Genomic DNA, 27,558 nt, shown 5'->3' on the forward strand with positions numbered 1-27,558 from the left:
ATATTGATTTTAAGTCACTCAAATGTTGTGACTGATGATACTGTGATCCATGTTTGGTTCAATCTCTCTTTTTGCCTATCTTGCTTTCTTCCTTGAGTACTATAATTTGCAACAACACTTCACAAGTTTCTTTGATTGTTCTTCTGTGACTGACTCATTTGTGGTTTCCATTTCTTTTCTGCTTGTCATCTGGGGAACTATTTCCTTACCTCTTTAGAGGTTTCTCACAAAAGGTACTTTCCATCTGCTGACAACTTATAGCTGTTGCTTGATCTTTGCTTTGCCCATCCAGGAATTTGTCTTGTTTGCTTCATCCTTTTATACCCCACTTAAATGTTCTTGGCAGTTTTTGTCCTCTCTGTCCTGGTATATAAGCCCCTCACTCAGATAATATAACCATTTTTTCTAGACATAGCATTGGTCACAGCTTTCTCTGAAATGTTGGGCTTTATTAGGTTCTAGATTGTTGTTTTGGTGTAGCCTTGTAGGTGTCCATACAGTTAATATTTCCTGAAAAAAATTGATGTGCTCTTTTTGGTCATGAATTCCCATGTTACTGTTTTCAGCGTGAAGGCTCATGAGACCTTCCTTATTCCTCCTCTGTTATTTAGCATCTCTCTAATCTCTGGATGGGGAGGAGGGTCACTCTCAGTTGAAGCTGTCTGTAATTTGATCTGTTGTGAGATGAGACATATATTCAGCCTAGGTATGTTTCTCTTGTTGGTTGTGAGGCTGCTTTTCTGGCACCCTTCTTTACTAAGTTTCTCAGGTGGCCAATTTGAATCAACCACTTCCTGCTATTTTTCTTCAATTAGTTGCTTGGGTTTGTAAGAATTTTGGGCTTTTCTCAGTTGCCTTTGAGTCTACTTCTTCCTTGATGGCAGAAAGGTCAGGAGAACTACTTAGTTATTCCTTCTACACATGATATTGCTAGTTCAAGCTGAGAGATTTACTGTTTTATTACATGACAGCATATGTAGACTTTGTACCCTCATTTGCCTGTTTGTATGCATTGACTTACCACTGCCAGGTGGATGTATATTTCAATTCTACCGACTAGATCTGCTTTTGGATATGTGGAGTTTCTGTGATCACTTTGAACAGATCATAATTTGATGGATTTGTTTGGTCCTCATTCTTGCTCTAAAATATTTATTCCCCCCAAAACTTGTGTGTTGTTGAGACTTAATGAGTATCTACCTTGTTGGAGGTAATTCTTTTATCTGTTGTAGCCCTTCATGAGTTACATGAAGCTTCTTTTCTTCTAATGCCCATAAACATTACAATTGGAGTCACAAAATGATGTCACCCATTTGTTTTTTTCTTGTTGTTGCTGACTTTTAAACTTTCTATGGCTCCTGCTCATAATTAGAGCATAACTACACCTCGTGTCTCAACCCCTGGGTTGTGTTCCTCTCTTTATTGACACTCATCATATGTTCTCTCATTAGTTTCAAGGCTCTTCCGTTTGGTCTGTCTCTTGCCAATTGCATTGTTGTCTACCTTAGGTTGGTAGGGTCTTTAGGACAATGCTATTGTAGTTCATGGACACCTGGTAATTCTTCACAGTTGATCTACTCGTACTTCAGGTTCTGGCATTAGGGTTGGTCCTTCTTCCATTATTCTCTCAACCTGTGGTATTTTCACTGCCAATTGATCAATGGAGTTTGGATTTTCATTTGCACACTATTTAGTTATTGGTCAAAGGGGTAGTAGTGAGAATTGATCCTGTTCTTCAGAGATTTATTTTAATTTCTTTGTTGTGATCAATGGGAAATTGGGGGATGATCATCAGTTTTTTCTAGTCTTAACCAATTCTTTGATGCTTTCAGGTTTGCAGTGGAGTCCTTTCCTCAATCTACATTGACATTCTACAACAGGTCTGTAGAAGACCGTGTTCAATGTTACTAATCTATTTCTAGTGAATTTATCTTGCTGCTATCATTTCATGTACACGGGTCAGTTTCTGCTGTCAGAGATCTTCCTTTTGGCCTTGGATCTGCCCCATATGTTTTCTGCAGGATTGTACAAAATTTTAAACATGTTCTGAGCCGTGTTCACCCAACATCCATCTAGCTTTATGGTATGAAATGTGCAGTCAGGTTTTTAATTGTTTGGATGGTTCTATCTCTCTTGGAGATGTAGACATCCCTCAAATTTTTTATTCCTTCAGACTGAACACACATGCTATATTTTCAGTGATTACTGAGTAACCGATGGCCAAGGAATTTCAATCTACTGGGTCATCCAATCTCCATCAGAAGCTATATCTTAGTTCTTGAATTGTGGTTGGATAAGTTAAACACTGCCATCAGCTTATCTATACCACCATTGTTTGTAGTTTTTCATCTTTTTACAAGTACCTCACTTCTGGGATGAGTTACGTTAATTGAAGGTTAGGAATTCTAGGAACGATGGACAGAAGATGAATCATTCTTCCACATCAGTAATCTAGAACATTTTGCTCTCCAACAGGCAATGATTCAAGGTCTAGATCTGTTGTAGAGGAATGTTATTTTGATAATTTCCATCATTTCCACAGTAGTCTCATAACTTTCCCATCATGGGAGCACTTGTTCTCAGGATCTTTAGTTTTGAATTTTGGTTATTTCTCTATTAGGCTCACCCCCATCCTATCATACTCCTGGCTTGGCATTTTCTTGGGGTGATGATTTCATAGCAAGTCACCTGTGTAGCTCAATTGGTTTCTCTTAAGTGAGTGGATTTTTGGTTTTGCTTTCAGTTTGTGTCTCCAATGATCATCCTTTGCAAGTCTATTACAGCTGTATTTCGTCCCCAGTACATCTTCCTTGGGCTTTGGTAATTAATGCATTCAATCCAGATTGGATTGGATTGCACCTGTATGCCTTTCCTCAGTTTATTTTTTACTCAGAGTTCTGGCCATGAATCCTGATCCTCTACAATTCACATCTGCCACTTCTTCTTTGGCTCATGTTCAATTCTTATTTGCATAGAGAGCAAAGGAAGTGAATATATAAAAAAATAACAACAATAACAGAAAACAACCACAGCTTCTTTCACCTTTGGCATGTACACAGAATGAATTAAATCCAAAATTGAAATTAATCATGATTCATCATATTTGCATGAAATCTTAAAACTTGGGTGGGCAGAACTTAGAAACATATAGATACATAAATACTTGCATACTCCACATTCTTGCAATTCAACCTGTTGCATATTCACATATTGATAAAACAACTTGTCAACTTGATTAATATGCAATGACAGAACTGTATGTGCAATACACTATTGAACATAAGTCTGTTGTTTTTAGGGACTTTGCAAGCTTGGGTCTCTTGGAGGAACTGATGCAGCTATCAGGCCTTTTTCTGATGGTTCAACACAAAAATTAGCAAAGTCCTGCCAAAAGTAAGACTTCTCTATTTTTAAAATATGCCTTAAAATGTTTTGTATATTTATTATTTTTCAATGTAATTTATTATTGTTATTATTAATAATGCTGTATAAAACATCTCTTGATTGATATAAGATTAATTTCATTGCTAATCCTTGGTATCCAAACTTAACAGTATTGCCGATGACAATGTACATTTTATAATCAGTTGCAAATTTAATGTAGTGCCTATAAATAGAATGTATGGCAGGGTGATTGTTACAACTCATTTGTAAACACTTTGCTATGCATTCAACAGTTAGTATATACATTGAGTATATATACATATAAATCATGCAATAGAATAGAATGTTTAGATTATTTAACTGGCAAGTTACAAACATGCATACACAAAAACATTTTTTTTATAAATATAACTTAATATACAACTATGCCTACATACCCTCATTTCTACCTGATTTGATACATGTCACATGACCACTTCATACTTGTACTTTAGATACTATGAACATTTAATATATTAAGTGTATCTCACAGAATTTGGTAGTTGTGCACTATATAATTTTTATTTAATAAAATAATGCAACAAAGAGGAAGAATAACAACATGCAGGAAAGTTGTAAAACCTTCTTCCCATGGGCTGAATACAGGTGTGATACAACTGATTTAATTTTCCCTGTATTTACTTGGGCCTTGCAAAATAATTGCTTACTTCCATCACAGCGTTCCTCAGTTTCCATATTTTCATGGGTAATAGGATGAAATAATTTTAGAAAGGGCAAGGATGGTCTATAAAAGTGTAATAGAAATCATAGAATCATAGAGAATATACAACCACAAAAATAAATATCAAAATGCAAGATGCAATGGCAGAGTCTGTTAACAGCAAAGAAGTTGAAAGATGAAAGGCAAGTAGTAAAGCACTTGAAATGTTTTTATACCATTAAATATTTGGGGAAGCAAGATTTTGCATGCAGGAACAATAAGGCTCATGAAGATAACTTCATAAAATTGTTGAAGATGGTATCAAGGCAAAATCTACAGTTTAAAACATAATTTTCTTCACACGTCTATAATAAATACTGCATTTGGATCTCACAAAATGAAATCATGGAATTTATAGCTTATAATGCACTGTATCATGTTGTGGAAGCTGTTAACATTGCGAGTCTACTGGACAAAAAAAAGTATATTTTAATTAAGTATTCGTACTAAAGATTTGTCTATGAATTTCTGAAACTTTTCGGAGTCAGCTTGAGTGAAAGGATATTTTCATACTAAGAGTTAAAACCTTTTTTTTTATTTCATATACTTAGTCTCTAGAACCTCCTAAATGAATATTAAAATTGTTTTAGAAAAACTTTAACTTAACTTTTATTTTCTCTACTCTAACACTTACTATAAAGGAATTATCATCATACAGTGAAATGAAAAATTTAAAATATGAAATTAAACTAACAATATCATTTTACAAAGTCTGTAGTAATGTTCAGGAAGATCCTAATTACTTAGTAATTAATGAGTAATTAACATTTTACTCATGTTTTAAGTTTATGATTCCAATACTGTTCTTTGTACCCATTAAAAGAGTAATTCTTACATCAAATCAAAAAATAACTGTGGTAGCCCATTAATTTTTTTTTTCTAGAGCTAGTATAAATGATGTGATCTGGTGTTGTATTATACACTTGCACTTAATGTAATTTCAGATATTTTGCTTAAGTTTTATTAGGCTAAGCTGAGAAATTTACAATTTTTATGGTTTAATTAATTTTGGACGGTTATAACTGTAGATAAAAAATATACTTGGAAAATATGGATTTATAATACTTCCTTATACAGTACTTTTTTCCTATCACAAGAACTATCGTTCAATGCTGCCCTCTGTATGCAAACTTTGTCTTTATACACACCAGTTGGAATTTAATGATTTCAACATGTCTCATATAAACAGTCATTTATCACTTTACCAAAAGGAATGTGACAGATTCATGATGCATCTGACTCCCTCTGTATGCCTCTATAAACTATTATTTCTCAGTTACCAGAGCTTGTACTCAGATGTGTTTATTTTTGTTTGTTTAAAGTTTTACATTCATCTTTAGTATATTTGAAAAGTGGTCTTCCTTTATTTTACTTCTAGATTCTATAAAGACTGTTTCTTAACTTCACTTTAATTTTACTTTCTTAGCTTACTGTTGCAATGTTATTTATACTTTGAATCATTGGTTGACCTTTCCTCATTATGAATTCCAAAGTTCATGTTATCTCTTTAGGAGTCACACTTGCAATTAGCACAGTGTCTTAGGCTTTGGGTGTGGGTAACTTGGTGAAAAACTTATCTGCATTTGTATGCCAGGAATTTGAATGTTTCATGAGTCAACCTCTGTCTGTGGAAATTGCCCCATTTCCTTCCAAACAAGGTGGGTTTTTTTAGGTGGACGAGGACTTGAATTGCCTATATCCACCTCCTGACTTTGCCATGCCTTCCCTTTCTTTGCCTGAGGAGTCAGTTAGGTCTAAAATGTTATATTTCCCAGCTATGTGAATTTTATCCATTTACCCTATTTCCTATGAACTGTCTTTCCTTAAAAAGTGACCAATCTTCCCATTCTGTTTAGTTTTTTTCCCTATCCCCAAATATTAAGGTACATACTGAACAATTTGTCTTACAATTATGTGATGGAATTATTATACCTTGCCCCCCATGGGCTTCATATCAGTTTACTGTTGCAGAGATGCCAACCATTACGATTTTTGTGTATACATTACAACTATACCCTCATACAGACAAATATTACAACTTGTTGCAACTCCCAAATTATTATATATTATATAGGCCTACACAATAAAGTGATAAATTGTTCCCTAGGGCTTGAAAGGGGTGAAAAGAAAATTTCTAGTGAGATACAAATAATTTTTGATAATAAATAAAAGACACAGTCCAAATGACTACTTGTGATAATCATGCTTGTACTTGAAATAATAAAAAATATTTGTATCTCTGACGTCTACCAATAGTTGGTGTGCTGTGCTTCTCCATACTGGGTACGTGGGGGAATCCATGATTATGTCACCAGTGCTTGTCAGCCAATCAGCGCTCGCGTAGATGGGTATTTCTCGTTTTCTAAGCAGCATAGAGGCCTGGCATGGCCAGATAGGTTAAGGCATTTGACTCATAATCTGAGAGTTGTGGGTTCAAATCCTAGTCGCACCAAAAATGCTTACCCTTCAGCCGTGGGGGCATTATAATGCGACAGTCAATCCCACTATTCATTGGTAAAAGAGTAGCCCAAGAGTTGGTGGTGGGTGGTAATGACTAGCTGCCTTCCCTCTAGTCTTACACTGCTAAATTATGGACGACTAGCACAGATAGCCCTCAAGTAACTTTGTGAGAAATTCAAAAACAAACAAACTAACTAACTAAGTGGCATAGAAACACCCATGCAATTGTTCACCAGATTGTCTTGTTTCTGGCAAATCTAAAAGGACTAAAACTGTGAATCAAAAATTTTGGAAAGAGTATAGTGTAAAATATCCGGTCATTGCATCAATAGTCAGTGACAGTCATGCGTTTTGTACAGTTTGTCACATTGATTTTTCTGTGGCACATGGTGGGTAAATGATTGTTCCAGCCATACAAAATCAGCATCTCACCAACAAAAGGCTGAGGCGAAGACAAAAACGATGCAGATAACGAGATTTATGAGTAAGAATTCAGAATATGAAACCATAAATGCAGAAATTATGCTCACACAATTCGTCATTGCTCATAATTTACCCCTAACTGTAGCCAATCATGCAGGACATCTATTCAGAAAAATGTTCCTAGACTCTGATATAGTGAAAAAATACAGCAGTGCTAGAACCAAAACTACAGCCATTGTACAAATGTTGGGTTGCGAAGATGACAAAATGATTTCAAGCATACTTACTAACAGTGTTTACAGTTTAGCCACACATGGATCCACAGACATGTATCCAGTGGTTGTACAATATCTTGACCCTTTGCTTGGAAAAATTGTTTTCTTTTGACAATGGTGGAATGGAAAGAAATTTCAATGGGAGAGAATATTTTCAAGCTTTTGGACCATGAACTGACAAAGAGGAAAATTACATGGGAAAACTGTCTTAGTTTTTCTTCAGACAATGCCTCAGTTATGTCTGGTATAGTTAAAGGTGTGATGGGACACATCTCAAGACAACAACCTAGCATTTACTTCATGAGCTGTGCCTGTCACCTCATGAATATTGCTGCCCAGAAAGCTTCCAGAGAACTGCCCTGCCCAGTTTCTGATATATTGACAGATATCTACTATTTTCTGGACAAACGTGCTAGCAGAAAACAACATTTCAAAAGGTTTCAAGGATTGTATGACAAAGAAACAAGAAAAATTCTACTTGTTAACACAAGATGGCTATCACTTGTGGTGTCCCTCAACAGAATATTGGACATGTGGAAGCCACTGAAGAAGTATTTTCACTGTGAAATGGAAAAACTAGATTTAAAAGGATCTAAACGTGCAGCTCAGTCAGGCAGCAAGACTTTAACAGTCAGGATATCCTCTCAGCCACACAGGGCACACTCAAGATATCCTTTCAGCCACACAGGGACACACTCAAGATATCCTTTCAGCCACACAGGGACAAAAGACAACAGTCTACAAAAGCAGACAAAGAAACATTTGACATAACTATATGTTTAGGCAGTCTGACCTTGAACTAAAGAAGAGACAATCAATGAAAAAAGAGAAGAAAATGAAAGCTAGCAAGGAAGTAACCATGAAAAGTTATGTGCAGAGCAAGTTAGATAAGTTAACAGTTTTCTTGGACAACAAAATGAACTTGTTATTTTGTCTTTTTCTTCAGTCTGCAATTCCTCTATTTGAGCAAGCCAATTTGATGTTGCAAAGAGAACCTTGCATACACATTATGCATAGAATTCTGATTACACAAGTTAAAAATATACTTGTCAGATACATCAAGCCAGAATATCTTGAAGGCAACATCACTGAACTTAACTACAACAATGAATCTTTACACAAATCTGATGAGACAGTTTCTATTGGAAATGCTGCCAAGGAATACAATGTTAAATATGAAAAGGACCTGGACCTGATCAGCTTCTACACCAGTGTCAAGAAATACTATATTGCAGCTACAAATTACATGATGAAACATTTCCCTCTAAATGATGAACTTCTGATTCACTCAGAGGTTGATGATCCAAAACTGAAAGTCGGCAAAGATTTCTTTTCTCTACGCTTTCTCGCGGACAGGTATCCTGTCCTTGTCAATACACATGAGCACGACACTATTGAAAAGTTGGAAAGGCAATATCTGAACTATCAAATTGATACTTTATCAGAAACTGTCCTTCAGTTGAATGTTGACAAGTTTTGGGTTCAGCTGTCTACAGTTAAGGATGGAAATGGTAATCAGAAATATGACATTCTGTGTGGGGTTATGCTTGGAATCCTTACAATCTTCCATTCTAATGCTGACAGTGAAAGGATATTTAGTTTAGTGACTAAAATCAAAAGCAAGTTCAGATCAAACTTGAGCACCTGTTTTGAGCAGTATTATAACACATAAGATGTGTATGCAGTCAAATGGACAATGTTTTTATAACTCCCAACCATCCAGAGACATTCTCATGAAAGCAAAGGCTGCAACAGCTGCAAAACTATTACAATAAGTGTCATAAATATGATATAAACTACTCCTTACACAAAGGCTTTTCCTGCTTACTGTTTGTGCATGTTCAATGTTTTTTTACCAGTATGTTTGTTACTTTGAATTAAATAAAAGACATAATTTCAAAAGAATTTTTTAAAATTAATTTATTAAATACACAAAACACAGTCATAAATGAGTAATCTATAGCAGTAATAAATAATAATAGTTATAATAATAATATAATAATAAACAGCTTAGAGACATTGGTCAGGCCTTGTAACCACAAATGATAAAGGGCTCTGTCTACAATCATTACACTCAGTCATTTGAATAGTTGGCATCTCTGCTGTTGCATATCATCATGCACACTGTCTTCTTCTGCACTAATAATTGTTAGGTTCCATTTTGCCTGCCATAGTCTTACACAACTCATTTATAATATCTCTTTATCATCCATCTCTTTCCTTGAATTCTGTACCAAAATCCTGAGGGAGTTTCTGAGGAAACTCCTCTTTTTTCCCCTAGATTGGCACATTTGACATCTTTGTTTCAAGCTTTACATATGTGGTATCTTTTTTGTTGGGACCTTCTAGGTCGTGATGTGATCATCATATTTTTTCAGGATTTACATATCACCCTATTTATGTAGTAGCACGTCTTTGACACAAACCCTGAGTTTTTGAAATCATTAGTTACATTGATACAACAACAGTCTACCCTTTCCAACCTTCTTGCTCATTTGTCTCTGTTGAAGCCTAATATGGCAGCCAAATGGTTCCTTCCTCCTAGGTTGCTAGGGATTGTAACTCCTTCATCCTCATCCTGATCTGTCTGCTTTGTACTCTATTGTTATATTGTCTGCATGGCTTCCTTCAATGGTATCTATTCTTAACTCTTTATTCTTCAGAAATCTTACTCTGTTTGGGATCCTTCCCCTTCTACATGTACCAATTTGATTCTAGTCTTGATTTGATTAGCTTATTCCTCCTTGATTTCTTCCTTTCAGAATTTGTCCCAGGTGTCCTCTCACAAAGTTCAACACCTCATCTTTTCCCTGATATCTCATTTTGTTAGCCATTGGAGGGTATTCTACTGTCAAGCATGTAGACTGCACCTAATAATGTCTTCCATTACTTACACCATATTGTTAGTTCTTCTTCATTGGGTTTTTGTCTTTCACCTGTGACCATTCTTCAGGCTTCAGTGCATCTTTGACTGGGTAAGCTTATATTCATACATTTCTTTTTCTCTCAAGAGCCCTTGCTTCATTTATTCATTATATGGATCCTGCTCTGTGACAAATGGTACCTAATAGGGTATTCTTCAACTTAAAAAATGCACTGTATAGCCGTATTGACTGATGCATTATCCTTCAGTGGCTTCACAATGTTCACTGTTTAGATAGGGTTTTCTCCAATATTGCTTGTTATTTAATTGCTTTGTAAACTTGCCCATTTTGAACTATACAACCCATGGACTGCATGGGTAAAGCATGCCTTGTATTTAATAAATTAGTATGGTCTGCTTCTCAAAATAGGGTTTTTTGGTCACCCATTATCCTGACCTAAGTGATTACGTTCCTCCAGACTTCCCAGTGCATTCTCACCTCCCATTTTTTCTAGTGGAGTAAGGAAATTTTTACCACTTTCCAGTTCCAAACCATTCGGAGGTCAACTGTGAAGGCACTCTCTTGAGTAGGTTCCACACAAAGATGGCTATAACCATTTGGTGCAGAGTAGAGTGGTGATATTCTGCAGGTGTGGGTGAATTGCTGTCCTCCAGTGTACAGTATACATTTACAAAGGAATGAGACATCAAATTCCATTTTACCCCTTCAATTGGGATCCTTCATCCTATCCCCATGTAGATGTTGATACCTTGTGGCTGAATTTTGGACTTAGAGAAAAACCAATCAGCACAAATCCTCACACATTTTTGTGGTTATCTACATTCATCCCCCAATTGCATTTATTTTGTGTTCTTGGTCACAGATAAGGTAAGGGGAATTGTTCCATTTCTATCCTTTTTGCTATCTTTTGTATTCTATACCAAAGATGTTACTGCTTTTTGGAAGGTTCTAGTCAGTTTTGCTGGTGGGGAATTGATTTATATTTCATAAACATCCTTACAATACTGAATGTTGGGTCTTCAGATCAATAAAACAGGAATTAGAGCAGTTCTAGATTTCCCCTGGTCTCTTAAACAGAGGAGAAGATGGTGTGGTCATCATCCTACCTCCACATGGATGTTAGTTCCCAGCACCATGATTTTGGATGTAGTTGATATACTGAGTATAGTTCCTTGCACCCTAGGCATTCTACATGTAGGGGCACATGCATTGTTTCACCCACTTTTATACTTTGTAGTTTTAAGTTACATATATATTTCCATGGTTAGGATCACTATCATACCACATTTCTCTTCTACTTAAATATGCTCCTCTCTTTTTCTATTACCTATTATCTATTACCCATTTCTTCGACTCCAATAGGTGGAAGAAGGAGGCTTGTAGCATGCATTACGAAAATTTGTGCACATAGTGGGTAGCACAGAACAAGAATAGCTAATTTTGCGAGAAGAGGAATGTAGATATTTGAAATACTTTTTCAGTGTAAGAAAACTATATCTTCTGTGTACTCGAGCAACTTGTACTCTAGTAAAAATATTTCATCTCCTTTGAGCCTAATTGAGTTTCACAAATTTGGGGGTCCAAAACTAGTTATCCAAACTTCCTGAGTAAGCTGTAAATAGATTTAAAAAATTCTGTTACTATTCAGGCCACCAAATCTGGTCAACACAAACCAAGAAATTCTCCATGACAGTATTGTTGGTTATAAACATGTTCATTAGCCACATAGAGTTCATTAGCAAGCAATTTAAGAAATGAAGAAAGGGGGATTCTCTTTGGTAGTTTTAACAAAGTTACTGATGTCTTGGGAAATAAAGAAGGTAGGAGCTTTAAATTTGAGATTCTTGCTTTCAGTTACTGTAGTTCATATTTCTAACTGTTTGAAAGCTGAAAAAGTCCATTTTTTAAAGTTAGAAAATTCTGAAGTAGAAAAATTGAAGCACAGATGTGTCATGTGACAGAAAAATAAAAATGTTTTTCAATGTTTCTTCTAGAAATTAAGTAGTACAAACTTCGATAATATAAAATATTTAATTATAAACTGTTTTCATCACAAGAGTATTAACATGAATTAATAATAAAGTTGTTTAATTAAATTTTGAATGTAACTGTGGAGAAAGTTGTGATTTGCACTTTTACTTCATTGTATGGAAAAGCATCTGTATGCTCAAAATTGTTCTACATTGGGTAAGTTTTAGGCTAAATTGTTTATCCAGATTGTTCAGTGTTTATAATCTTAACTTTTTTTTGATTAATTAAAAAACTATACCCTCTACTTCAATTATATTTTGGCCCAGCACAATTAGATGGTTAGAGCACTTGACCTATAATTTGAGGGTTGTGGGTTTGAATCCCTGCCCCACCAAACATGCTCACCCTTTTAACCAAGATTCATTATAATGTAATAGGCAGTCACACTATTCATTGGTAAAAGAGTAGCCCAAGCTCTAGCAGTGAATGGTGATCACTGGCTGCATTCCCTCTAGTCTTTCACTGCTAAATTAGGGCTAGCTAGCCTGTATAGCTTTGTGCAAAACTCAAAAACAAATTTTTACATTATAATATAAATAAGGGTTTATCTCACTGTAAACATCAGCTCAAGGTATACTTTTCACAAGAGAGAATAATGTTTAAGTTCTTAAATAATTGCATTATCATTGTTATTCAGGTTTTCATAATTGTAATATTCACTGTTTAAATATATAAATTATGCATAAACATTGTCACCATATCAAGGAAAAAGGAAAATATTTTAGTGATATAACTGAAAATATTTCTTAGGAAAAATATTTTTTATGTTAAAGTTACTTATTTAACAGGTTACTTGTTAACCCTGCTAAAGACAAAGATTTGAGAAAGTGGGCAGCAGAGGGCCTGGCCTATCTCACATTAGATGCAGAAGTGAAAGAAGCTTTAATAGAAGACCAAGTGTCTATTCAAGCATTAATTGAGTTAGCTAAGGTATGGATCTAAAAAATATTACATTGAATAAGATTATCATTAATCAGTTAGCTGCAGCTGGGATGTATATTTCATCAACAGATAGAAATTTTTGGTTTAAAATGCTTGTGCTAAATATAATGGACGAATAGTTTTAGTGTTTTTCATTTTCAGTGTCAATATCTGTACTGTTTCTATTTTTATCATTGGTACTGGCTATGGTTTAAATATCAGTTTTCACTTTGGACTAGGTCATTATGTTCTAATTTGTGTTATATTTTACATTTTGTCTTTTTTTTTTCTACACCTTGTGGTTTTGGAGTTTTTTAACACTTTTTTGTAAGTAAGTTTTATTTATATGCATCATTTAACATCTTAATCAACCTGTTGGAAGTTGGTTGCTTTTGTCTTGTTTAGGTACTGTTAATGATTTTTATTACCGATATTATTTTTACCATTGAAGAGATTTCTTAAAAAAACATCTTTCTTTTTCTCTTTTATTATCAACAGAGAGTTGAGTAATAGAATACACAGGAATGCTCTTTTGTTTTTCACTCTCTGCTGGTATTTGTAATTCCAAGTGATAATCTGAAAGTATTTCTAACCCAACATTGATTTGATTTATTTCTACCCTTTTCTGTCACGAGTTTTTTGCTTTAATATATATGTGTGAAGACAAAATGTGTGTCTGTTTGAACCCTAACTCATCCAAGCCTATTGGACCAATCTCAATCAAAATTTGCATGTAAGCACCATGAATAATGGGTAAATGTCCTCAAGGGGCCCCTCTGTGTCGATTACTGTACGTGGTGAGGGGACCTCCCAGGGGAAGGTTCTGTTCTTTCAGTTTACCTCCTCTGGGATTTAAACATCCACCCACATGTTTGCCGTGCATGGTGACCCATGAAGGAGAGAAGAGGATCCTGGTGGCTGAGGGGATCCAACCCTAACACACCACTTTATCCTTCACTTCCTGTAGATGGGTGGCCTTGAAGTGGCCCCCTAGGGTCAGTTGGCTGGTCCACTTGGGCTAGTATCAACCAAGTACCAGTGTTGGATGTTCTCAACAGGTGTTGTGGACATTGTATCTGATGCTGGTATTAGGGTATAGTGCTCATAAAACCCTGGCATTGCTGCAGTGTCCTTGTTTGGCATTATAGTGCATCCCCTCGTGGGGCTCCATGGTGAGTGGGGTCGGTGGGCACCGAAATATTCCTATTTTTATTATGGATCCTCCAAATAAAACTTTAAATAAAATAGTGAAAAACAATCTATAGGTAAATGGACCATGTCTTGAAGATTCTGAGCAGCAATCTTCAACATCTGTTCTATCTTATTTTTTTATACTACATTCTCTTTCAGACAAACCTTTAGGGCAAATATCTCCCTTTTTCATTCAGAAGGGACTTGTTGGCTCTCCAAAGTCAGTAAAGAAGCTTCAATCTACTGACATATTGGTGGAAATATCCACATCTCAACACAGTGAACTCCTTTTGCATTCAAAAGCAATTGGGGATATACCTATTGAAGTTACACCTTGTGCTATTTTGAATTAATCACGAGGAGTTATTGTTCAGACCGATTTGAAGAACATCCCTGAGTTAGAGATTCTCACTGGTTTCTCCAACCAGGGAGTTTCTGCAGTGAGACGTATCTCCACTCCGCAAAGATGGAATTATGATGCCTACCAGTGTCCTCTTTCTCACAGTTACATCACCACATCCACCTGCAACCATCAAGACAGGTTATCTTAATTACAGGATAGAGCTCTATACATTCCAAACCCTCTCAGATGTTTCCAGTATCAGTGGTTCAGTAACTCGAAGACATCATGTTGTGGTTCCCTGGCATGTGCTTGTTGTAGTGGCAAGGACCATGATGCCTGTGAGTGTGAAATAAACCTTTTTTTGCATCATTTGCAATGGCTCTCACCCATTATACTTTGCCATAAGTGGTTGGAAGAAAAAAGAGGTGCAGTATTTGAAAATGATTCAAAACATTACTTACCCTGAGGCTTGAAAGTTGCTGTCCACCACTTCATCTTGGATCCATGCTGCTGCACTTCATTCCACTACTACAGTTGGAGTGCAGACAGATCTCTCTGTGCCTCCAAACGAATTGTTCTCAAAACAAATGAAAAGCTTTTGACCTTCGTGGTCAAAACGTTGATGAATCAACATCAACATCCATCTTTGTCCATCACATATATTCCAGCCAATTCCAAGATCCACTTCCTTTGGGTCCAGATACAGGCATTTCCTCAGGTACATCTTCTTCTCCCACGTCAGGATGCAAAATGATCATTCGTTCACTTCTTCAGTCACTAGAATCATCTTCCAACAGCAAAGACCTGCCCAATTGACCCATGGCAGATCCATGGACATTGATAGATCCTCCTTGAATAAAAGCAGTAAAGAAAAAAGATGTGGTCATAAACAGAAAGGTTCTCCACTCAGTTTGCCTACACATAAATAAAAATGGCCACCTTGATACAATGGAACTGTCAAAGTGTACATTCTAATCTGGATGACATCAAGACACTGATTGTTTCTTACCATCCTGTATGTCTTTCCTTACAGGAAACATTTCTGAAACCTGCAGATACAGTCACCTTTCAGCGGGTTTCTTTGACAGAAATGACAGGCTGTGTGATGGACAAATGCATGGAAGGGTGGTACTGTTGGTTGATCAGCGTGTGCCCAATCTGTCTTTGCCACTCAACACACCCTTGGAGGCCATAGCCGTCCATGTTTCCTTGGGTCTTCCTGTCACACTTTATTCTTTTTACCTGTCACCTGGAGAGACCTGTGACAATCAGATCTTGATGCTCTCATTGAACAGTTGCAGTCTCCCTTTTTAATCCTGGGGACTTTAATCGGCATCATCTCCTCTGGGGAAATGCTGATATTAATAGACGGGGTCGCTCTGTACAGTGTATGCTCTCTGATCACAACCTTTCTTTTTTTCATTAGCAGTTCTTCTACTTGTTTTCATGCACCTAGTCAGTCCTTAACTGCAGTTGATCTCTCGATTTGCTCCCCTTCAGTATTCTCTCATTTTTATTGGAGGGTTGACAATAATCCACGAGGCAGTGATAATTTTCCTATAATTTTGAGAGACTGGTCGTGGTCGATACCACCCAACTTGTATGCCCTGATGGAAGCTGGATCAAGCAAACTGGCCCTCTTTCACTGCTCTCGCAGAACTTGATCCTGCCATCTTCTGTAAGCCATCAGTAGATGACTGTGTGGCAGCAGTGACAGAATGTATTATACAAGCAGCTGCTCAGTGTATTCCAAAAGTCTCAACACATTTTCCACAATATCCTTGTTCGTGGTGGAATCCTGCCTGCCAAATGGTACGGAAGGCTCAAAAATGGGCCTGGAATACTTTTCAGTGGTATCCCACACTCTCACACCGCATCGCTTTCCAGTGGGCCTGTGCACATGCTCAATGGGTAAGACATCAAAGCTAGAAGGAATCTGTTTATAAACAGCATATCTTCAACCACCAATTTCAAAGTCTAATTATGGGACAAAATTAGAAAGGTTAGTGAGCAATATAATTTTGTTCCACTCTTGATCTCGCTCACTGATGGCAGAGAAGTAGCTGATACCTGGAGCATCACCGATATACTCCAGTTGAAAGCTTTTGCTGGGTATCAAGCGATTCTGCTTCTTCTTCCACCTTCTTGGCCGTCAAGATTCAGGTAGAGCAATCACCTCTTTCCTTTTGAGCTGCTTGTCTTTATGACTATAATCATCCTATTGGTTGGGCCTGATGATGTACACTATGAAATACTGCACCATCTATCTCCTCCTTTTGTTGCTATTCTTCTGATTGTTTTTAACCAGATCTGGAAGGAGAATGCTTTTCCTGATGCATGGTGCCAGGCTACTGTCCTACCTTTTTCAAAGCCTGGGAGGGATCCCAAGATTCCTTCAAACTATCATCCAGTTGCTTTCATGAGCTGTCTCTGTAAGACATTAGAGAGAATGGTTAATGCTTATCTTGTTTTGTTCCTCGAATGAAACAACCTCCCCTTGCCCACCCAGTGTGGGTTCCAATGACAGCACTCCACCATCACTGAACAACTCCCTCTTACTGTGCAAATAGGCTCTTTGTTGACAACTTTCACATCTCATGTCAGTTGTCAAACATGGGGTATATATAACAGCAGATACAGACTGCCCTCAGTCATTTACTAAAGTGGACCACAGCAAATGGCTTTAACTGCTCTCTCTCTAAAATAATTTGCATGCACATTTGCTGCCAATAGGGTATTAACCCATTCCTGAACGCCATATCGGTGAAGTTGTGCTGCTTATCTTTGACAATAAGGTGACCTTTATACCACACATCAAGCACCTACAAGGTCAAATGTACAAGAATACTGAACATCCTCCATGTCCTCTCTTTTACAACTTGAGGTATGAATCAATGTTCTGTGCTAAAGATATATTGTGCTCTTATTTGATCAAACTCAACTATAGATCGCTGGTCTATGGCTGTGCCAGAACCTCGGCCTTAAAGATGCTGGACCCCTTTCATCATTAAAGACTTTGGCTCTGCACTGGGGCTTTCCTCATTTCTCCAATTCAGAACTTATACATGGAGTCTCATGAATCTTCCTTGCACCTCCGCTGTTTGCAACTGTCTTTACTGTATGCTTCAAAACTTCGTTCCTTGCCAAAGCATCCCAGCTGGGATTGTATTTTTCTTCCTCAGAGGGCCATACTTTTTTAAAACAGACGGTCTGTCATTGCTCCTTTTGACCTTTGTATCCAGGTGCAGTTGGATGAATTGGGTCAATTCTTGGATAACATTGCTGTATTCCTGCTGGTCAGCCCATCCCACCATGGCTTTTTACAGTCCCCAAATATGACCTGTCTTTAAGTCATCTGAGAAAAGCAGACACTCCTGTATGGAAATACTGTCTGTTATTTGCTTAACATCTTTTGAACCATCCTTCCATTCCTATTTATTCAGATGGTTCAAAATCAGGTGACTGTGTGGGCTCTGTCATGGTTTGTTGTGGTTAAGTGGTTGTAGGCAGAATCCCCTCTACATCTTCTGTGTTCACTGCTGAACTATATGCCGTTTCTCTTGCCCTGGATCACAAAGAAGCTATGCAGTTCTCAAACTGCACTATTTATATTGGCTCGCTTAGTTCTCTTTTGGCCCTGGAATTGCTTCATTTTAGTTCACACCCTGTTCTCACCAATATTCAAAACCAACTAGCCCATTTCTCTTTAATATCTACTTCTGTCCAGTTTTTCTGGATGCCGGGCCATGTTGGTATTCGCAGGAACATGCTCACTGACACCACAGCCATATCTATCTGCTCTGGCACTATCACTGCTGTGCCTGTCCTATGCATGGACTATCGTCCTGTTTTCAAGGCTCAGCTCTGTGCCAACTGGCAGTCGACTTGGAATGAGCAACGTGAAAATAAGCTTTTCCATATAAAGTCCTCTATTGGACTTTGGCTGTCTTGCTTCTGTAAGAATCTGAAAGAGGAGGTTGTTCTAACTAGACTACGCATTGGTCAGTTTTTAACTCATCGTTTTCTTTTATCTGGGACTGAGGCACCAATGTTTTGTCTGTGTAAAACACAGATCATAATAAACCACATTTTACTCTTTTGCTGTTGTTATGACTCTCAACAGTAGCACCATTTTATACATGTTCTGTCCCAAGGTGTATCCGTAACATTAGTGTTATTGACGATGGTGACACTGTCCACCTTAGAAGTATTTTTAGTTTTTTAAAGGCCATTAATCTTTTTAATTCTATTTAAGTTCTTTAATTTATATATTAGACCTTTTTTAATGTGATTCCCTTTTAGAAATCAAAGTACATCTTGTTCAATTTGAAATTAGAAAATGGCCATAACATCAAATAACTCAAAACCAGGACTGGAAAGGCCAACTTCTGGTGACTAATGCTGCTGTTTGAACTACCTGTTAGTCATCCTGGTGAGCTGTTATTAAAATTTTGCTACAAGTCTTTTAAAACTTTTATTACTTTACTTTTTGAAAGTGGCCATAACGTCAAATAACTTGGAATCAGGACTGGAAAAGCCAACTTCAGGTGATTAACTGTAGTTAATCATCTTTGAATCTTGTAAAGGGATTTAAGGTTAAAGTGTGATAGTTATTGGATTGTTTATCAAACAACCATGCTTTTCTCATCCTCAGGGAAATATAGGGTATTAAAGGGTGGGACCATATCATGTCTTATTTGTTGGTAGCAGGAAAGCAAACTGCAGATGTTGGTTATGAAGAAGCTTTGTTATAGCTTTGAAATTTTGAGATAATGTCTGTGTTCCAGTTATTACTTTGAAATATCTTATTGTTCATCAGTTAAATTGTTTTATGTTTAAAAATTCCTCATCAGTAGGTATTTCATCTCTCATTCTACATATGTAGAAACATGCATGCATACACACAGGGGTAATGTTTTGTGATGCAGTCCTTTTCTTTATGTATGATTGCAGCCTCTTCCTTGAACGTACTCTGCATAGCATGTCCTGAAGATACAGGGAGTTTGAAATTTAACCTAATTAAGGAATTTAATGCCAACAATCAGAGAAATTTCGGTATGGAAGAGTGCATGTGTAAAACTTTTTTTTGCATAGTGTATATGACCAATGCACAGTTTTCATATTCGTTATTCCAAATTATATGTACTAAAATTTTTTAATTCATTATTACACTGAAAGATACTAGTGCTGTTTTTCAATTAATTTAATGGTCCTTCAAACAAATTAGACTGTGTACACATAGACAGATAAGGAATCTGAAAGGATATAGTGTTACCTGTCTCCTTACTAACTGATTTTCATTTTTGTTTTCATAAAAGTTGCTGGTGTAGAGTAAGATAAAACTAGAGCATGATAAGTAATGTAATTATTGCTTGTAGGTTCTTCTCTCATATTGTTTGTATATATTTTCTTCCATACTGGCTTAGTTGAATCAACTGTGCTCATAACCATTTTGTACTCATTACAGTTTCCTTACTATATATTTTAATACAGTATGTGAGTCTTTACAAAAATTTGTATTTTTAACTGATTATTTTTTTTATAAAAATTTGTTTCTGAATGTATTGAGTAATTTAGTTTACTAATCCAAATACACAGTGAATGTCTGTTAAGATTACAAATAATTTTATTTACCTGACAAATTTTAAATTTAAATCTCTAAAACCTCTTAAATAACTGTTACATAGGGTATAACAGTATTCTATACTGAAATAATGTTATATTTCTAATGTAATTAGTCTGCTATATTAATCATTTGAATAAGCTAGCTTTTTTTTCCTTTTTAAACAGAAACTGATATTTTTTGGCTCAAGGGGAGATAGAGAAGCCATCTTTTGTTATGAAATTATTTAAATTGAAATGGAACTACACATGCATACTTTTGTGAAGTAAATAATAATTTCTCAAACTTGATATGAAATTTTTTTGTGGAAAAGTTGTGTGTTTTGAATCTTCCAACTTATGGGAACCCTGAGATTGCTTTCACAAGGGTAACTCAGATTTGCTGAACAAGGATCATATTTAGTGAATGGCCAAACCATTGCTCTTTCTGTCTTGGGAAGTGTCTACTTATGTATGTTAAGTTCTTATATGTTTATTGCAGAGATTACACAACAGTTGTGTTAATTTTAACATATAAAGAGGATGAAAACAGTATGTTTTTACCTTTGCAAATATTTTAATGCAGTTACTTGGATAACAAAGCCAAAAACTGAAAACCAAAACCATCACATATAAAAGAGAAATTTAACAGAGTGAAAACTATTTTCTCAGAAAGGTAAAATGTACTTTAATAAAAGAAGACATTTGCAAAAGTAGAGCCCAAACTGCAGCATGATTATATTGCTGATAGATTTTTACCTCTATTTTGAAATTTAACATGAATTAAGGAGAAAAACAATTAATTCCAATACATACTTACCATCCATTGACAATGTAGCTGTTCTTCAACATTGGCTTTACCTATCTAAGCATTGGTCTCCTGTGCTTCATTCTTTTATACCCTACTTAAATGCCCTTGTTATATCTAATTTACATATTTCTCCACCATTATCAATGCACCCTCTATTCTGGTACTGTATATAAGTGCCTCACATCCCTTCCTCTGAGCAAAGTGTTGATCATTGTTTTCTCTGATGAAGTGTTACTCTTCATCACTTTATGGATTGAGATTTTTAGGCCACTTTGTGGATTTCAGTATAATTAAAAAAACAAAAAATACATGTTTTAATTTATTTAACTCTGTCAGTAATAATATTTTCTAAAAGTATAAAACTAAATTTGACATCATATTTCCAGGTATAAATTCCCATATTACTGTTTTTGGCAAGGCGACTAGTCCAACCTCCCATATGCCTTGCTTTGTTATTTATTGTCTCTCTGTGGTAGAGGAGGTTTGTTTCAGTTGGAGCTGTCCATGTTTTTATCTAATGAGTGATGGATACATTTATTTGGCATGGGATGTTTTCTCACAGGGCTTCTGGAGTTGCCTTTTTTGTTTATCTTGGAGAGAATTTGGATCTTACTCCTTTTCTTCTGTTCATCATTTTGATTAATTTGTGATAATGTGAGACTTGTTCTTGTGCCTTTTGAGTCTCGTCCTCTCTTGTTGGTATAGGAGGGTCTACTTATTTTCATCTCCTCCTTGATTTTTCTGGTTCAGTCTGGAAGATTTACTGTTTTATTAGATGGTGGGAGAGATAGACCTTGTATTCTTTTCATCTGTTTTCTTGCCTTGGTTTTGGTGAAAATATATTTTTATGCTGCTGACATGATGTCATAAATTGTTTATAGGACATTCTCTCCCCTTCTGTCTTGCCATATTCTGATACGCCCTTTCTTTCTAAGCCTTTGACAACTATGACAGGGGATACATCCATTTATGCAATTCTTTTACCATCTGTTTTTCACTTCTGCAAATGATTGTAGTCTAATAATTAGTTTTGGACTGTTAGTCCTGGAGCTGTTACATTACTTACTTTTTGTATGGTGATTTTCTTGACTATATTTCCTTTAAAATCCTTCATTTCTCATGAATTTCTTAATTTCCATAAACATGGAATCCCAAATATCCATCTTGCATATTTTGGTCTTTACAAGTGAGGTACCTTCTGAGTCACACCTCAGCATATTCAGAATTTGTCTTTTGTATGAGGCAGTTTTCAGTTTTTGGCTCTTTCTAAATAAATGTGTTAAAATACTTGCAAAAGTAAAGACATACTGTTTTCATCCTCTTTACATCTTAAATTTCCCCATTTCCATTGAGGTGGATTCCAAAATATCTATTTTGCAGATTCAGCACATTTTTTTCTGTATTTCATTTATCTAGTGGGGTATTTTTTATGGGCTTATATTCAGACTTCTCCCAGTGCTTTTCTTTAATGTTTACACATGTTTGGACAGCTTTCTTCTGGGAATTTTTCCCTACCCCATGACCTTTTTTAACAACATCAGCTGGATTATAAGAATGAAGGTAACTTTTGTCACAATTTTGTCTCTCTTTTTCAGAGTTCCTTACATCTTGCTTTCACTGGATCTCAATTTTTAGAGAGTGTTGCTGAGACAGGTGTGCTTCTTTCAGTCCAGTTCCACACTAGCACTCTATTTGATTATTCTTACTACTGATTGCCAATACTGTAGCAATGGGACATTCTATAAGATCATATGGCTGCTTTTCAGATAGTATTACTATATTATCATGGACTATCATGAACATAGCTAAAGAGAGTTCTGCCTGTTCATACCAATCATTAGATTGAATAAATCAGGATCCATTTCCTTTTGAAAATTTAGGGAACTTTTTCATCTATTGCACTATTCCTCAGGTCTCCTCACTGTGTATTACCCAATCATATTCTACTTGTGGAGCTAGGGAGACCTTACCCAGTTTCCAGTCACTTGGGTGGTGTACAGAAGCTTTTCCTCCAGTGTTTTAGAGTGTTTTCTTCCACTCTTGGAGAAGAGAGCAAAGTTGGGGTGCCTCCTAGTAGGGTTCCTAGATGTTAGTAGGAGTGGCACCAGCATCCACAAGAGCGTACTCGTAATTCTGATACACATTTGACACATTATCTGGTTGGAGTGTGCATAGCTCTTATCTTTGATCAATGTTAGTTTCGTGTGTTGTTAATGGAAAGAGGTCCACTGACTCCTCATAATTTTGAATGCAAAGTGATTCCATCATAGCCCCTTGGTTGAGCACGAGGTCCACATCCTCTCCATAATTCCATAGACGAATGGAATTTACTTTGCACACTCAGTTGGAGAGTGAAAATAAATGCTCATAATTTCAGACTGGATGAGTTCTGATTCTTTGGTTGAGTATGGGATTCCCTTCCTTCCAAGCTTGGGATGTTGACTTTTGGACTTCTTCAGGTGCAGGAGAAATTTTGTCCACTTTTGTGTTGCTTATTTTCTCATTGTGATACCATTGGTGTGAACACATCATTCTCTGGCTGTGGATTAGGATCCTATATTATAACATTACTATCCAGTAGCCCTATGCACCAGTATAGTATATATGGACCAAGACCCATTAATTCCAACCTTGAGGTGTGGAACCTTGACTATCTGATTGGGACTGCCCTGCAATAATTACTCATGTACTATTCCACCTCTGATACAAAACTCAGTTCCAGATGAAGAGCATACTTGTTCTAGTTTCCTGAATTGTGTACCACTTTTATCTTGGTACACCACTGTTGTATGTAGATACATTCTGTATGGATCATGTCTGCACTGGTCCTTCCACTTTTTCAGTGTAGGACTCTAGTTATGGATGGTAAGTATGTTTTGGAAGTTGACATTTTACTAAACTGAAAATGTATTTCCAATAATATTTACTTCTACTGACACTCTCCCACCTTGCCTCCCTACTAAGAGTCAGCATAAGTATTGAAACTGATTATCTAAGTGAAGCAGTTATATACAGTATAAAGATAGAGAGAGCATTGTTGAAGGTGTAGAAATTTGCAAATTAGATATCATCAAGAGCCTGCAAAACCAATATAAAAGAATAGCTATATAGTCAGGAGAGGTAGGTGTTTTAGTAAATACATTTTTAGTTCAGGAAAATATTAACTTTAATTTTTAGACAATGTATCCACAAATAAAAAGTGCCAAACACAAAAGGTAAAGAAATCCATGGTAGCCTATACATTATAGGAAAGTATTTTTATACACACAAGGCTGAAAACAAGATAAGTTGCATAAAAAAGATAAATAAAACTAATGTGGAATTCAAACTACATTTTTATACACAAGTATTGTCCATATTATGCTTTCCCCTATTACATAGTTTTTCATATTTGAAATTTTGAAGATCTCATTTGGACAAGATCATATAATAAATAAAGTGTTTATTTTTGCCTAAACTTCAAATCCAATCTTTCCACTTTTGACAAATAACTACAATTAGCATTCCACATACTAGGTTTCAGGTCTCTAGTTGTAGATATTGGGCAACTATGTATTGGTTTATTCTTGAATTTCCCCACTTAATCAAACAAATGGTATGCTGTTAAAGTCCAGGTATTATAGAAGTTGTAGATGATTTGTATCCTTAATTCCTCAGAATTTCATTTCTATCTGGTGTTTTTAACAAGAAATTATTCAAACAGATACCTCTGCATTCTGGCAAGAGGTATTTAAGCAGAGAGGAGAGTCAAAGTAATCTTGAGGTAAGTAAGAAAAGGGAATGCCTGGATAAATAAAAACTGTTCTCCATTGAGTAATTAGTGCTTTCATACAGAGAAGACACAATTCTGGTGTGGTCCATCAGTAACTCTGATAATTTATGTTGTTCTCAAGAACGGATAACCAGGGAGTGCCTGTACAAGAGCCATATAAATCACCATTCAGCATTTTCGAAAATGCGTACCAAATGTACAACTTTGAAGTGGCTAGAAACAAGCTGCAGTGGGCAGTGTCCTCCAGCCCACCCTTCCCACTTCCTACCAGTGTGATCACATCACAACACAAAAATATAAAGTATCCAGAATCAGCCAGGAGTTCTGTCATGATGAGATAAGAAGTGTTTGCACTATGCCCAACAAGAACATCATATTCAGACAGTCTCAAGCAGTGGTGCTATTACAATGGACAAACAACATTTTAAAGAAAGTTGAGGGGAGTTTGATGTTTTACAGAGTGAATGAATTCCGACTGCAAAGTAAATGTAATGCACTCAACCATACAAATTTAGTGACAACAGTGGCCCCTAAACTTTAAAAGAAAGATAGCTTTCAAGTTAGGATAGTCATTTGAATGAGAACATATGTCTCATGATGCTATCTTGAGAATACAGAAAATGTGTCTGAAAGGATGATGCAACCCTGACTTACTGAGCTATTTAGTAAAGAGATCAGGGTTTCTGGTGTTCTCTTATATTTATGTATATTTTTGAGATTTTCTATGGTTTAACAATCAGGACAGTTGACAACTACAATTTTCTACATTTTCATAAGCTGAAAATAATTGTAGCCCTAACTTTCAGGCTGATGGATTGAATTTTGCAGTGGAATATTTATACAGTATTTTTGTTATCCAATGAATTTTATTTTGTGAAAGTAATATATATTGGTTATTATAGAACTTAGATTTATAGCAATTGAAAGGTGTGAATAAACACTGGTGTAGCAGCATATGATGTACACTTAAGAACAGATTAAATTCATAATACTTCTTTATGACTAACATAACTTCAATGTGGCTGTTATTTCTTGGAGAACATTTGCTTTTGATTTTTAAATGAGAAATGCTTAAAAGCATGCTCTAAATAAATTAACTTGCATGAATAGTATATGTATATATATATATATATATATATATATAAATAATAATCAAAAAATTAATGAAAAAATTAACAAAAAACATTGAAATTATAAACATTTAATAATCAGTTTCATTGCCTTATCCAATTTTGCCCCAATCATTACCAGGAGAGGTCAAAATTTTAAAAACACCTTTAAAGGCTACCAAATTCAGTTATATGAGTTTTTATATTTCCCCTATAACAGGTTTACTGTTATATTTTTATTTTAATATCTATATATGTTTCAGTGTAACTTTTTTTTATGCACATGACATATAGTTTTGGATGTGTATTACGCAAGTCCCACCTGTTCTCTATATTAGTAGAAGATTCTTGAGAGTAAGAACAACAATATCTGTGTTATAAAAGGACTAGCATGTTTTCAACATTGCTGAAAGTTCAAGAATCTTGTGTGATTGGTACAAAAATCTGATGCACTGAGAGACTGTTATCATTATTGGTCAGTTACATCAGTATACTATAGGCCATAGAAGCAATACTTGTGATTAATTCTTATTAATCAGAAAAGTACAGAATTTGACCAGGAATGTTTATAGATTTCAAGCATTACAAACTGTTCAACTTCAGTGAATTAAGTTTGGACATTAGGATTTCTATGAGGGCATCAATCAATAAAAAAAACAGTCATGTGAAGCCAGTCAAGCTAGCTAGCTTAAGCAAGGTGTTACAAAATCAACTTAGAATTAATTTGTTTGTCATGGACCTGGATTGCCAATAAAATATTTAGTTCTAGACTGGATATAAGACTCAGTATTGTAAGTTTGTAAAGTTCTTGTATATAAACCAATATATGTAATAACCATTATTATTAATGTATTATTTTTAATACTAAAATATATTTGTGTTAGAAAAGAAAAAAAAATCTGTGATAATATAAAAATTCAGTTAACTTCTAAATTAAAATTAAAATTTTTGACTATTTGAAATTGTAATATCACACTTAAGTAATGTAATAAATTGGAGATTCATAAAGATTCTATTATAATATGTAACATCACAGTCTTTCATTTCATTTTAAACAAGGAAGGTATTTTATTATTGCTATCTTTAATGTTGAGGTAAATCTATCATTTTTAGTTGAATTTTGTTGAAATTGGTCTGATAAAAATATTTGGAACTTGTCCCAGTTTTTATTCAATTGTAGAGCTACATTTCTGTCCACCCTACTGTGATTTAATATTTTTTTAATTTAGAGGTAGTACTATCTTGCAGCTCACTCAGCATACTAGATTTAATATACTAAGGTGTACTAATAGTATTAAATGTAATTTGTGCTTCCATTTAAATATAGGAAAAATAATCTTATATTAAATCATCTGATAATGTATTGTTTTGCATATGTAACCACTCCATTATTACATTACAGACAAGACATGAGTTTACTAGTGTTTCATGCAGAGCTCCAAATGAGTCAGAGACATTTTATTTTGTTTTGACAGTTATTTTTCTGTTTTTTGCTTACAATACCCATGTTTCTAGAAATGGCTTGTCACAGAAAACATAATGTGTTGAGTGAAGATAAGATAAGTATTGAACTATATGATGATAATTTATCA

The 27,558-nt window shown here is 35.5% G+C and overlaps 1 protein-coding gene across 3 annotated transcripts in view; it reads left to right on the plus strand.

Moving 5' to 3' along the window:
- The window catches only part of unc-45 (unc-45 myosin chaperone), a 156,953-nt gene that overhangs the window by 87,824 nt on the left and 41,571 nt on the right, over positions 1-27,558 (plus strand). For all 3 annotated transcript variants that reach the window (XM_076488685.1, XM_076488684.1, XM_076488683.1), the window contains exons 12-13: positions 3,299-3,393; positions 13,007-13,148. In XM_076488685.1, coding sequence (XP_076344800.1) covers positions 3,299-3,393; positions 13,007-13,148 — 237 coding nt within the window. The remainder of the gene's footprint in view (positions 1-3,298; positions 3,394-13,006; positions 13,149-27,558) is intronic.

The sequence above is a fragment of the Tachypleus tridentatus genome, chromosome 2 (genome assembly GCF_004210375.1).
Source record: "Tachypleus tridentatus isolate NWPU-2018 chromosome 2, ASM421037v1, whole genome shotgun sequence".
NCBI classification, from domain to species: domain Eukaryota; kingdom Metazoa; phylum Arthropoda; class Merostomata; order Xiphosura; family Limulidae; genus Tachypleus; species Tachypleus tridentatus.